Consider the following 11,603-nt stretch of genomic DNA (forward strand, 5'->3'; position numbering starts at 1 on the left):
TATTGGCTCATCTTTAATAGGGACTGAGAACTTGAACACCCCCCTCTCCCCATAACTGAGAGCCCTTCCTCTTGATAAGCTAGCTACAATTATAAAGCAGAGGATTCAGGAGAGGAGAAACTCATCTTGCATATAGATACTTACCTCCTATTCCACTTTTTTCTTTTCCTTTTTTTTAAGGCTTAGTGGCCTATCCCCATTCCTGGGAGAAACTGATGCAGAGACGATGAATTATGTAGTCAATTGCAGCTGGGACTTCGATGCAGAAGCATTTGAACAGCTATCAGAGGAAGCAAAAGACTTTATTTCCAGACTACTTGTGAAAGAGAAAAGGTACTTCCCTTCTCTGATCGCCTAGTAACATGAAGTTCTTCCTAGCTGACTGTTTGAGTTAGTCAACAATGAGAACTTATTATGTGATGTTTTTGTTTGCTCTACCTGTGCTTACTGGGCAGTTTCTCAGTGATTCAGAAGCCCCTGTTTAAAAGGAAGATGTCTATGTACCATAGCTGAGGAATGTTGCCTTTCACAGCAGCATCAATACAGGCAGAACAAAGGAAATCTGGAAGGATTTGCTCTGTAGGAATCTGTCTTTAATATTCCTTCTCTGAGGAAAAGCTATTTCTTCTTTTTTTTTTAAAAAAAAAAAAAAAGAAAGAAAAAAAAAAGTTTTTTGAATGCCACAGAGGATAAATGGAAGCTGCAGCTGTGAAAATGTGCATAGTTCTCTTCAAAAGTGGTCTAAATGCATTTGGTAGATATTAGGGAGCATTTGGGACTTAACTCTGCATGTGGCTTCTTATTCTGGGCTCCAGTGAAATAAAAAACAATTGTATGTATGAAATGCCAAGAGAGTGAGGGTGATGTTGATGTCAGACTATGAGTACGGAGATGGATGGGGTTAGTGGGTAGCAAGTTTTTTTCTCTTGCTGAGTAGCGATACAAAACTAATCAAAACAGGAAACGATGCACACAATAAAGTAGATTGTGTGTATGAGGGGAATTCAAAGAAGTGCTTAGAATATTAGTACCTTCGAGGTCATTACCTAAATCAGACAAATCCATTAGATTACTAATTACATTCTGAACAATTTTTTTCTCAACCTTTTCTGTCTCTCTTCCCCCTGCTGCTTTCCCTCCCCAAACCTTCCCAAATAACACACGTTTCTCTATGACTGTATTTCTCAAAGCTTTTGTAGAGGTTTTCATGCTTGGGCCTGCTGATGAATGTCAGGGTATAATCTGTGCTTAGCTTGATCCTAGTTTAGGGTGAATAGACATTTGTGCTTTTTAAATATGAGGCACAGAATAAGCCTGCATTATAGGGGTAGACAGGTAACAGTAAAAATATTTTTTTTTGTATGAAGTGATTCTTTCAGCGGTTCTTGATTCATATAACAAAATGGTACATAAACTGATGAACCCGGACAGCTGCTGCTTCAAAACATGTGCCTCGCCCCAACCCCACCCCAAAAAAAAAAAGGAAAGAAAAAAAAAAAAAGAAAAGCACAGCTGAATATTTAAGGACAGGACAATCAACCCACTGCAGACCCCCCAGCAGCTTTTCACACCACTCACTCCTTATGTTGGAGTGCAGGATGTCGTTAAGACCCTATGATCTGGGTTGAACAGCATTTCAAGAACATGCATTGGTTTATTTAAGGCAAAATTCATTGATCAGTAATATTGAGGAGCACAGGGCTCTGAGAATGGCAAGAGGGTGGCTATATTTACATGTTAGATTTCCTTTCCTGAAGCTGCCGGATGAGTGCAACGCAGTGTTTGAAACACGAGTGGTTAAACAATCTGCCTGCCAAAGCCAAGAAGTCCAAGCTTCGCCTGAAGTCCCAGTTGTTGCTGCAGAGTTACATGGCTCAGAGAAAATGGAAGGTAACTAGATTAGCCTGGAAAATTTACGTCCAGAGGAAAAACAGCTCAACACAGGCAGGGACATTATCTGCTTCTTTGGACCATGGCTTACTTTTACTTGTAGGGTTTTTTCTTGTTAACATGAGTTTGGGAAGTCTCCTTCTAATTAGTATTTAAAGTTTTACATCTTATTTCTTTAAAAGTGCAGAGGCTTCAAATGCTGTTTAGCTTACTCTGATTTTTTTTTCTCATAATGGAGATATTTGTGCATTGACAACAGCTGCTTTGTTGTGTTGTCACTATAGGGTAGGGGTACAACATAAGGCAGTTTTGTGCCTCGCACTGCAGAGAGTGGAAGAGAAAAAAGAGAGAAAAAATTAGGTTTAAACACATCCAGAGAACTTGTCAGGACCTTTCTGATAAGCCCATACTCTTTCAGAAGTAAATTTTGGTTAAAGAAATGATAGATGAGAATTTCTACTGGAATCTTTATCGGATAGTAATAATTGCTCCTGAAAATTGAATGTTGTAATCTTTTAAGAATAAGGAATGGAGGAAATGTGAGGACAACTCAGGTCCATTTCCTTCTCTCCTGTCACTGGAGAGCTGTAATTTCTTGTCAAGGAGTTAAACTTGAGCCTTCTGCTTTCTCCATTCTTGCACTCCAGCTGTTTTATCTCACACTTTTGCATTTGTGTTTTAAAAAGTACATCATCTAAAGACACGAGGACCCTCAGGTCCTTTTCTGCAAAGTGCTTTTCAGCCAGTCAGCCGTTAGCATTTACTGGGCATGGGGTTGTTCCTGTCCAGGTGCAGGACTCCACATTTCCCCTCACTGAACTCGATGTGGTTCCTGTCAGCCCATTCCTCCAGCCTGCTGAGGTCCTTCTGGGTGGCAGAATGACCCCCTGCTGAATCAGCCACTCCTCCCAGGTTTCTGTCACCTGCAAGATTGCTGCGGGAATGCTCTGCCCCATCATCCAGATCATTAATGAAGATGTTAAGCAGGACTGGACCCAGTATTGACCACTAGTAACGGGCCTCCAACTAACTTTGTTCCAGTGATGAGAACATTTGGCCTGCCTGTTTGGCCAGTTTTTTATCCACCTCAGATTTTCACCAAGAGTAGCATGTTTCAGTACTTTCATAAAAGTAGGACTTTTATACAGTGAGCAGCTTCAGCTGGTCACTGTATAACCAGTCCTTAAAATACTCAGCTGTTATGCACAGCGATGCACACAAGGTGTGGGTGGCTAGAGGTAAATGGATTTTTCTTCTGCGCTGAAAGAAACTCCATGTCGGCCACAGCAAGTCCTTTACTTCAGTTACACTCACGCTTGGACTATTCTGTTTTGTTCACAGAAACATTTTTATGTGGTGGCTGCTGCTAACAGACTGAAGAGGTTTCAGAGTATGGCTGTCAAGCTTCCATAAGCTTATAAGAAGCATCTAGCACTCATGAAGACGGACATGAAGCCATGGGAGAAGGACTCCGTATCTTCAATAGTTTCTACCCTTTTCTTTTATAACGTGAAGTTTTGCATCGGTCTTTCTCGAATATTGTGTGTTAGTGCTTAGGTTCCTGAAGTGCCTTGAGGCAGAGGCACTGAAATGACTTCTGAAACCAGAAAATGCCTTGGTTTGTTTTTACAAGTTTTTAGTTGTACATAGTGATGGAAGAATATGGCAGTTAGTAGGGCTGACTTCTTGCTGAAGGCTTTGATTCTGCAGAATATTGTTGGTCCAGAAAACACTTGAGCAGTTTTTTGGTTTCTCACACTAAGCATGGGGTCTCTAAAGGCTTTCTTCACAACTGCTGTACATCATCAATTTCAGAGCACTGCCAGACACTTTTTTTTTTTTTTTCTCAGGTGTCTATTATTTATGGGGAAAAAAAAAAAAAAGATATTGGACACCCTTTTCTTCTATAAGTTTTCCAAAAAGATTATTTTTTTCTAAAACATAAGGGTGATGATTCAGTACAACTACTCGAGAGTTTTTTTGATTCTTTTTGTTTCCTATTTTCCTTTAAAAAGAAGGTACTACCTGGTTAGCAAAGAAGACAAATCTGGTTTGAAGCAATTTAAGTCAATTTGTCCCTTACTGTTTTTTCTTATAGTCAATTGAGTTGAGGTCAATTGATTGAACTTTTACTTTGGGGGGGAGATAAGGGAAACTGCCACGAATAAAAGTTACCTAATGACTGTTGGTTCTGTGCAAAAAGACCTCATGTTGTCCAGTGAAGATTTCCAGACCCTTGATTACACATTTAAAATTTGTGAGTGCTTTTCATTGGCTGTGACTTAAGTTTTAGTTTGACGATTTTTTCTCCTTTGTGACAATTCTAATCAAGTTTATATGGAAAATTGATATGCTGTGATATGCAAAACACATCTTAATGCTGTTCAGTGGCAGAGAAATAGCATATTGCCTGACTTTGCCTTTGGCCCAGCTGGGAGGTTGAAGCCCTTTTTCTCCACTCTGCTCTCAAACATTAAACTTTCTTCACTGTACTTATTTGCAATGTTAAAACTTCCTGACGTATAAAGAGCTGGAGCCACTTAGGTCTTGCAGCTAGAAGTATAACTTTTTTTTAATTAGACCGGTCTTGCAGCTAGAAGTGTAACTTTTTTTTTAATTAGACCTATGGTTTCCTTTATTACTATCCTGGTTTCTGCCAAACTCAGTGTGAGCTGGACGAGCTCTTACTACTATTAACTTCTGGTTTTTCTTACAATTAACTTTCCAGCAAAGGCGTCAAGCTTCCATTAACTTTATGGACTTTTATATCTCTTGAATTAGCAATAGGGTTGGTTGCTAAGAAAAAAAGAGGATTTCAAGAATGGCTTACCCTTGTCATCTTTTCCACTCTAGTGCTTCTCACTTTTTACTCCTGTATTCTGGGCCTCTGCAGCACTTCCAGAATCAACACAGGGAAAAATAATTAAAATCAAATGAAGCAATCTTGACAATGTATCACCTTCTGTGAAGGCCCACTTTTGTTTATGTTTTTCTTCCACAGTGGTTCTGCATGCTAGATGTGATTATATTCATTGGTCTGTATATTTCTGAACTAATACTAATAAATTACATTATAATGGAACAGGCCTAATCCTCTTCTTTGTTTTGAAAAATAAAAAGTCAGACCTGATAGCATCTTTGAATAGGTCTTAACTACAGAATGCTCATCCACTAGCTTGGGTTCTCTCCCATCCTGAAGACCCTCTGCCACATATTAGATGAGACTTAATAGATGTTTTGTTACAGCTCCTACTCAGGGGGGTTGAATAACTTAAGATTTTTCTCTGCCCATCAGGCATTTGTTTTGAGTCTGTTCCCTGAAAAAGTTACTGGTTCACTTTGGGACTCTCGTCAGGAATGAATTTGTCTCTTGCTAATTACAGTTGACCAGAAGTTATTTCCTTTCTTTAATGCTTCAGTTGCATTGGGAGGCAAAGAAATGAAAGGTAAATGTTTAGTAAGTTTTGATTTTCTACTTAGTGTGCTTCTTCTTCTATTTTTGTAAGAGGGTGATAAATATAGATGATCTCTGCTGTCTTCTATTTCCTCTCCATTTTTTACAAAGAGAGGCTGCATCTGGCCTGTAGAACTGCTACTGAGTTCTTAACAGAAAGAAATCCCTTTTGTACTGCAGAATGACGTGGTTGCAGAGTCTAGGAAGACCATCTCTGCAGCCTTATGGGATGTTTCACAATGTGAAATTGTGCATTTTGCTTTGGGGTTTAGAAAAAGCTAAAAGGACACATGGTCTATAGGACACTGGAACAGTAATTACGAAAAAACAAAGTCTCAATAAACTGAAAGCTAAAGCAGGAATTAACTATCTGTAAACCCTGCTGCCAACATTGTCACCCAGGTAAGCAGGGAACATGCACTGTGGTGAGGTTTTGGCAAGCCATTAAAATACTGTTGAGAAGTTCATGTGAGGACAGCGTTTCAAATCTTTATGTTCAGACAAGTTACTTTCCTATGGGTTTTGAAATGAGGGTGTATGGAAGTTGATGTCTGTATGCACAACTCACATACAAAACACAAGAGAGGGGCAGCAGGCTTGGTTTGACTTTAATTAAAGTTATACTAGCCCTGCACTGCTAGAAGTTGTGATTTTCCTTCACTATAGTATAATAGGTGGGATAAAAGTGTAGGACTGCAGAAGTTGTCTCCAACTGAAGAGGAGAGGGCTCTGCCCAATAGTTCTTGAAGCTCATGGCCCTGAGATGCAAATTACCCACTGCCCTGGCTTTGAAATCCTTGTTCCCCAGATATCTTCCACAGCACTGTCCTCTGTCTTTTATTTTGCCCACCCTCTAAGGGTTTTACGTGTGAAAAGCAATTGCCAAAAACCTGACAATATAGTAAAAAGCTTTTCTCTCTGGTATCTTTATTGTTTCTTGGAACAGCTGGTCACCCCCTTACATGCACAAGAGACTTTAGTCCCACGCAGGTCATAAAAACTAAGTTCAATTCAGTGATAAAAATATTTATTTGGCAGTGAAAACAATTTATCAGACTTTGACTGTTTAACAAGGCACCATTAGTCCTCTCCCTCTCTTTTCACTGACTACTTCCATCCTGAGGCACAAGGTCATGTAACTTACAATTTATTCACATTTAATATGGGATTGAAATGTTACCTGCTTCTTGCAGCAAGGAAAACAAAGCTATCTTACTACCTAATGTCACAACTGCTTAAATGCCAGCCTGGCAAGTCATCAAACATGCTTTTTACAAAAATCATCTGAATACCAACATCATTTAATAAAATAAATCCTAAGTATTTAAAAAGTAGCTCATAAATAATATTAGCTGACTACCAGCCAGCTGTCACTCATATGCTACTGGAATACTTGTTAGAACAGAGGGGGAATTAAAACTATGAACAAGCAGCAGTGATATTACAAGGTGGCACAGAATCAGTACCCCTATTGGCCTGTTGTGCCTTAGCAGCATTTTCCAGAATTCTCTTTTTCCATTCTTCATAGTCTTGCTTTGTTTCAGTCTTTGGCTGTTTACATTGCACCTCATCATCATCATCATCTTCAGATCCTATGATAAAAAGAGCAAGTCCATGATGGGCCATCGGGGCAATATGGTGCTGGGAATAACCAGCAAGCATACAGAGATAAACCTATTGATGTACAAGGACTATCACTGCATTATCATCCTGGGGTTTGCTCCTCTGCCCGCCTCCCACAACAGTCACTACTTCTGTGGCTGAATGTAAGAGTTGTACTTAACTCCACAGTATAAATGCCATCATCCTGCTGTGTTCACTTAGTTCATTTGTTAGGCACTGGCTTGCAGAACTGTATAAGCTGCTGTCAACTGATTCTTATAGGATATTATAACTCAAGTATCAGTATGCAGTAACAAAGCCCAGAACTGCTCTGGTTTTAGTTCACAGCTAAACGCCACTTACCGTCTTCCTTCTCGCAGTGTTCTGGGTCAGTCTGCAGGCTTTCGGATGTCTCTGCAGCCAGGGGGACATCATCTTCTAAAAAAATAGAAAAAAATAGTGTCATTACCTCTGCTTTGTATTACAGATGCCCACAACGTGCTGGAGACTGTATACAGATGCACATTCTTCCCTAATCTGATACAGAAACTACCAGCTGCCCTTACTTAGCTGCTTGTCTGGGGGAGGGGGATAACTTCACCATGGGCAGCTCCATGCCTAGGTAGAGAGTAGTAGCTTTTGGCCTGGGTTCAGGCAGTTACACTCCAGAAAACATCATGTATGAAATATGAAGACAAGTGAAGTAGGGGTACTGGCAGTAGTAGTGTGGGGATGAAAGTCTGGGAAAGGAAAAAAGGAGATAAGTAGGAAGGAGCAGAAATACAAGGATGGGAAGTCACGTATCGTGTTTAAATCTTCCTCCACAAAAAGGAGGGAAGAGAGATTCAACAACAGGTAAGAAAGACTCTCCTCATGTCTGCCTGCGGCATGTGGAGGCCTGGTGTCAGGTAATGGCTGAATTACCACCAGAAGATCAAGGCTTAGATGTGTGTTAACACTGCAGTGGAGGAAGGGAAAACACAGAAGTGTCAGTCAAAGCAACAGAGGTAGCAAAATGTTTATGGTAATTTCCATGTTTTGTTGCTATGTTAACAAGATGCAGAAAGCAGGCAAGGAGAATCCAAGATACGGGAGAAGCAGGGAGTAAATTACTGCAGCACAGACTTTACGGAGCAGCAAGCATTTGAGTAGAGAGGAAAACAGGTATTTTTGGCCTTGCCACGTTGTAAGCTGTTGTGACTTCCCCAGAAGCAAGTCAGTCCCAGACTGTGACTGGGAACTGGACTGCAGGCAACATACTGGAACAGTGGGCAGGTTTTACTAGAAGGGAACAGCTGAAAGTGATCAGAATGAAATAACCAGTGGAAAAGGAGAGAGGCATTGTGAGGCCAGGTGATGGGTATGCTGTATTACAACGGTAAGGCCAAAAACTTACTGCTGAGCTGCTGGCTTATCTTCTCCATTTGATTGCACAGCCGATCAAATATTGCTTTTTTCACCCCAGATGTAGCCAAGATTTTAGTTTTGTCCACTTTTAGCTTTAAGCACCTACAACAGAAAGTTGATTTAACCTTGTAGGAAACAACACTTCAGCAACTATCACTCAGGTGAGGTGACGTTTACTGTACCAACACTGTGAGAATGAAGAAAAGTATGCCAGAGGTTTTGGTCCTTTCTAACCCTTTCCTCACTTAGAAAAAAAAATAGCTTAAAAAATAAAAAGGAAAAAAAAAAAAGACCCCTACACTACCTGATCAAGACAAGTCAGGAAGTGAAGCCCATGGTTAGTTCAAATTACAAGGGGAAACTACTAGAATGAGATACTATGCAGGTTTTAAGGGAACCAGGGCAAAATCCTATTACTGTCAAGAGCTGAATGGGACCACTCAGAGAACATTTGTCAAGAGCTGTAAAACTATGTGGCACCTGAACTGCTTCCAAAAATTGTTAAAAAGGGAAGATATGTGTGCAAGCAAATTCTTACAAAGCATTGTCTGAGTCAAACTCTCCTGATACCCATCTTCCAAGCTGATACTGGCCTACAGCTAAGACAGATCCATCTCCTAGAGCCACGGGATGCGGTGGTGTAGGGCTCAGAGCTTCTCATTCTTCTGAATAGCTGCTTCTTGGTGCTCAAATGTAAGCTAGTAAGCCATTCTTGCAACTCTAAGCAGTCTTCCACCAAAAGCCACGTACAACTTTTTGCTTTATGCCTAGCTCAAATCTAGTCTGACAAAGGAAAAAAGTTCTCGTTAAATCTAAAAATGTGACTATTGTTACACAGCTTATGCTGAAAAGAAGGAGGGCAAAGTGCAAAAAGGCAAAGTGCAAAACACTAACAGGAGTTCTTCAACTACTGCTATGGATAATATGTCCTAATGGAATTATCCACAGCATCCACCAGACACCAGGGAAGACATATTTCATTTGTTCTAGGACAAAAATCTCAAGATTCTTTTCTGTGTATTTGATACAAATACTTTTGCTTCCTCCTGAAGGCAAATGCAGTGTAGCCTTGTTTGCTAGGCCTGTCTCCAGTTCCAGGAGTAAAGAAAGTAGGGCGTGCTAGGAAGGAGCCTTCCGACTGTTCAGGCATGTAAAAAAAAAAATCAACTGCTTACACTGTAGGCATTATCTCTGTTGATGTCTCCCTAGGTATTTAAGCCCATAGAAGTTCCCTCAAGCTGTACTTACTTGCATGCAGTGAATAACGCAGCCGTTGTAAACAGTGGTTTTGAGAAATCAAGGTCCATTTGCTGTGCTTCGGGAAGGCTGGATTCGTACCTAAAAAGCAACAATAATTGTTTAATGCATTCTCCACAAATGAAGCTCTTGAGACTAATTTGTCACATGGCACTCAGCAGTTGAACAGGTCTCACATTGGATCACTTGGTCCTTTGTAACTTAGTCAAGCACAAACAGCTGTTACTGGCTGAGCAGAGCAAAACAGGGAAAAGAAGGGAGTGGGGATCACCTCCTCTATTTGAATTGAAGGTATTTTGAATTAGGGGTCTGAATCAAGGCATGACAGTGAAATCTGGTGTTCCCCACCTACACCTGCTTTTCTCTCTACATTACACGTAAAAATTGCATTAAGATACTTTACATAAATCCATTCTATTATATGGGGTAGAATTATAGTTTGATTCCTATAATACATATTTAAGGCTTCATCTGGCAGATGACTTCTAGCTGTTCAGCACTGTGAAGAATTTAATTTTTTACTGTCCACCTGTCCCCAGGCTATTTGTTTTAGTTTGTAGTTAGCACCCAGAAGCATACACAGGTCTTTGTTCCCTGTCCTGCAACTCAGAATACTTTGAATCCCTCGCAGTTTTTAAACACGCTAGCAGGGTAACAGCACTCCAGAGCTCTTCAGTGATTGCTCTTGTTAAAGTAGATGCTACACAGAGCAAAGCTTTAGTTAAATCTGTTGAATCACTGTTGAAGTGTTCTACCTGATGTTTTTACATGTAGAGTAATGTGTGTTTTTAGAGATTTGCTTCTCCAGAAAGGAGGATTTGTTTCTACTGAGCATTACGTCTGAACTCTGACATGATCATGTGGAAGCGTGATTCTGTGGATAATTACAATGACTAAATGTCTTATCTTTTTTATATTACTCTGAGTTATAGGACTGGGACTCAGACAATGGCTTACTAAGATTCACAATCTAACACGTTTTTAAAAGTGGCCTAGATAAGTGGCTGGATTGTCAGTGCTAAGAACTTACCTCACTGGAGTCCAGTCGGTGGGAGATACCTGACCCTTGCAAACAACAAGCTCTCTACACATTTAACAAACAAAGACTCTTACTAGCGATTACTGGTGCGATCTTGAGAGCTTCCTCACCTCTGCAGTATTTTTGAAGCGGTATTTACTGCCTCCGTACAGCAGAACTGCACCGCCAGGTCTCGTATTCCCAGTCTCGGGTTCACCTCTAGCAAACACTCCAAAGACTTGATGGAGTTCTGGTAGGTCGTCTTGTTCAAGCCGGAGAGTTTAATAAAGTAGCTCTTTCAGAGATAAAGACAAGCCCCGAGGATTAGTGGAAGACTGGCATCTCCCCCAGACAACTGACAGAGGTTAGTAACTGCGCGCTGCCCCAAGGTGAGGTTCAATCGCTGTATTAAACAGCTCCGTGCAACGCGTGCTGTAGGCGTTCACTGCACAGAGGCAGACTAACCGCCGAGAACGCCACATCCCTTAAGGCCGTGTTGTTTTCAGACTTTTACACCCGGAGTTTGCCTTTTTTTTATGTAAGAGGACACGGCCCTTCTTTCACACACACAACCCCAGGCTAAGCCAAAGGCCGCCGGGCTCAGGGCGGCGCGGAGCGGTGCCCGGTGCCCCCCCCCCCCGCCCGTACCTTGTCCAGCGGCCTCCCGGCGGCGCGCGCCGCCAGCTCCAGGCACATCACGGCGCTGCCCGTGGCCGTCGTCTGCGCCAGCAGCCCCGGGCACCTCACCTGGGCCAGCCGCAGGAACTCCTCGGCCTTCCTGCAACACACGGGGAGCGCTCCGCAATGGAACGGGCCGGCCCGGCCCGGCCCTGCCCTGCCCTGCCGCAGCCCCCGCCCGTGCCCGTGCCCGTGTCCGTGCCCGGCCCCTCACCTGACGACGCGGGGCTCCCCCAGGCCCGCCCTGGCCGCCAGCCGCCTCACGGCCCCGCGCTCCATGCCCCGGTCTCCCCGCGC

The 11,603-nt window shown here is 42.0% G+C and overlaps 2 protein-coding genes across 5 annotated transcripts in view; one reads left to right on the top strand and one right to left on the bottom strand.

Moving 5' to 3' along the window:
* MYLK3 (myosin light chain kinase 3) overlaps window positions 1–4,972 on the top strand; it is a 31,954-nt gene extending 26,982 nt beyond the window's left edge. For all 4 annotated transcript variants that reach the window (XM_084533071.1, XM_084533069.1, XM_084533068.1 and 1 more), the window contains 3 exons: window positions 181–333; window positions 1,758–1,890; window positions 3,232–4,972. In XM_084533071.1, the coding sequence (XP_084389197.1) occupies window positions 181–333; window positions 1,758–1,890; window positions 3,232–3,303 (358 nt within the window). In that variant the 3' untranslated portion in view covers window positions 3,304–4,972. The remainder of the gene's footprint in view (window positions 1–180; window positions 334–1,757; window positions 1,891–3,231) is intronic.
* Window positions 4,973–6,354: 1,382 nt separating this feature from the next.
* On the bottom strand, window positions 6,355–11,593 carry ORC6 (origin recognition complex subunit 6). Its single transcript, XM_084533365.1, has 7 exons — window positions 11,521–11,593; window positions 11,277–11,406; window positions 10,760–10,923; window positions 9,602–9,691; window positions 8,343–8,455; window positions 7,310–7,384; window positions 6,355–6,936 (listed from the first exon to the last, which is right to left on the bottom strand). The coding sequence occupies exons 1-7, from the start codon at window positions 11,583–11,585 to the stop codon at window positions 6,764–6,766; spliced, it is 810 nt and encodes a 269-aa protein (XP_084389491.1). The 5' UTR covers window positions 11,586–11,593; the 3' UTR covers window positions 6,355–6,763.
* Between the last annotated feature and the right edge of the window lie 10 nt (window positions 11,594–11,603).

The sequence above is a fragment of the Aythya ferina genome (assembly GCF_964211825.1).
Source record: "Aythya ferina genome assembly, chromosome: 12".
NCBI lineage: Eukaryota > Metazoa > Chordata > Aves > Anseriformes > Anatidae > Aythya > Aythya ferina.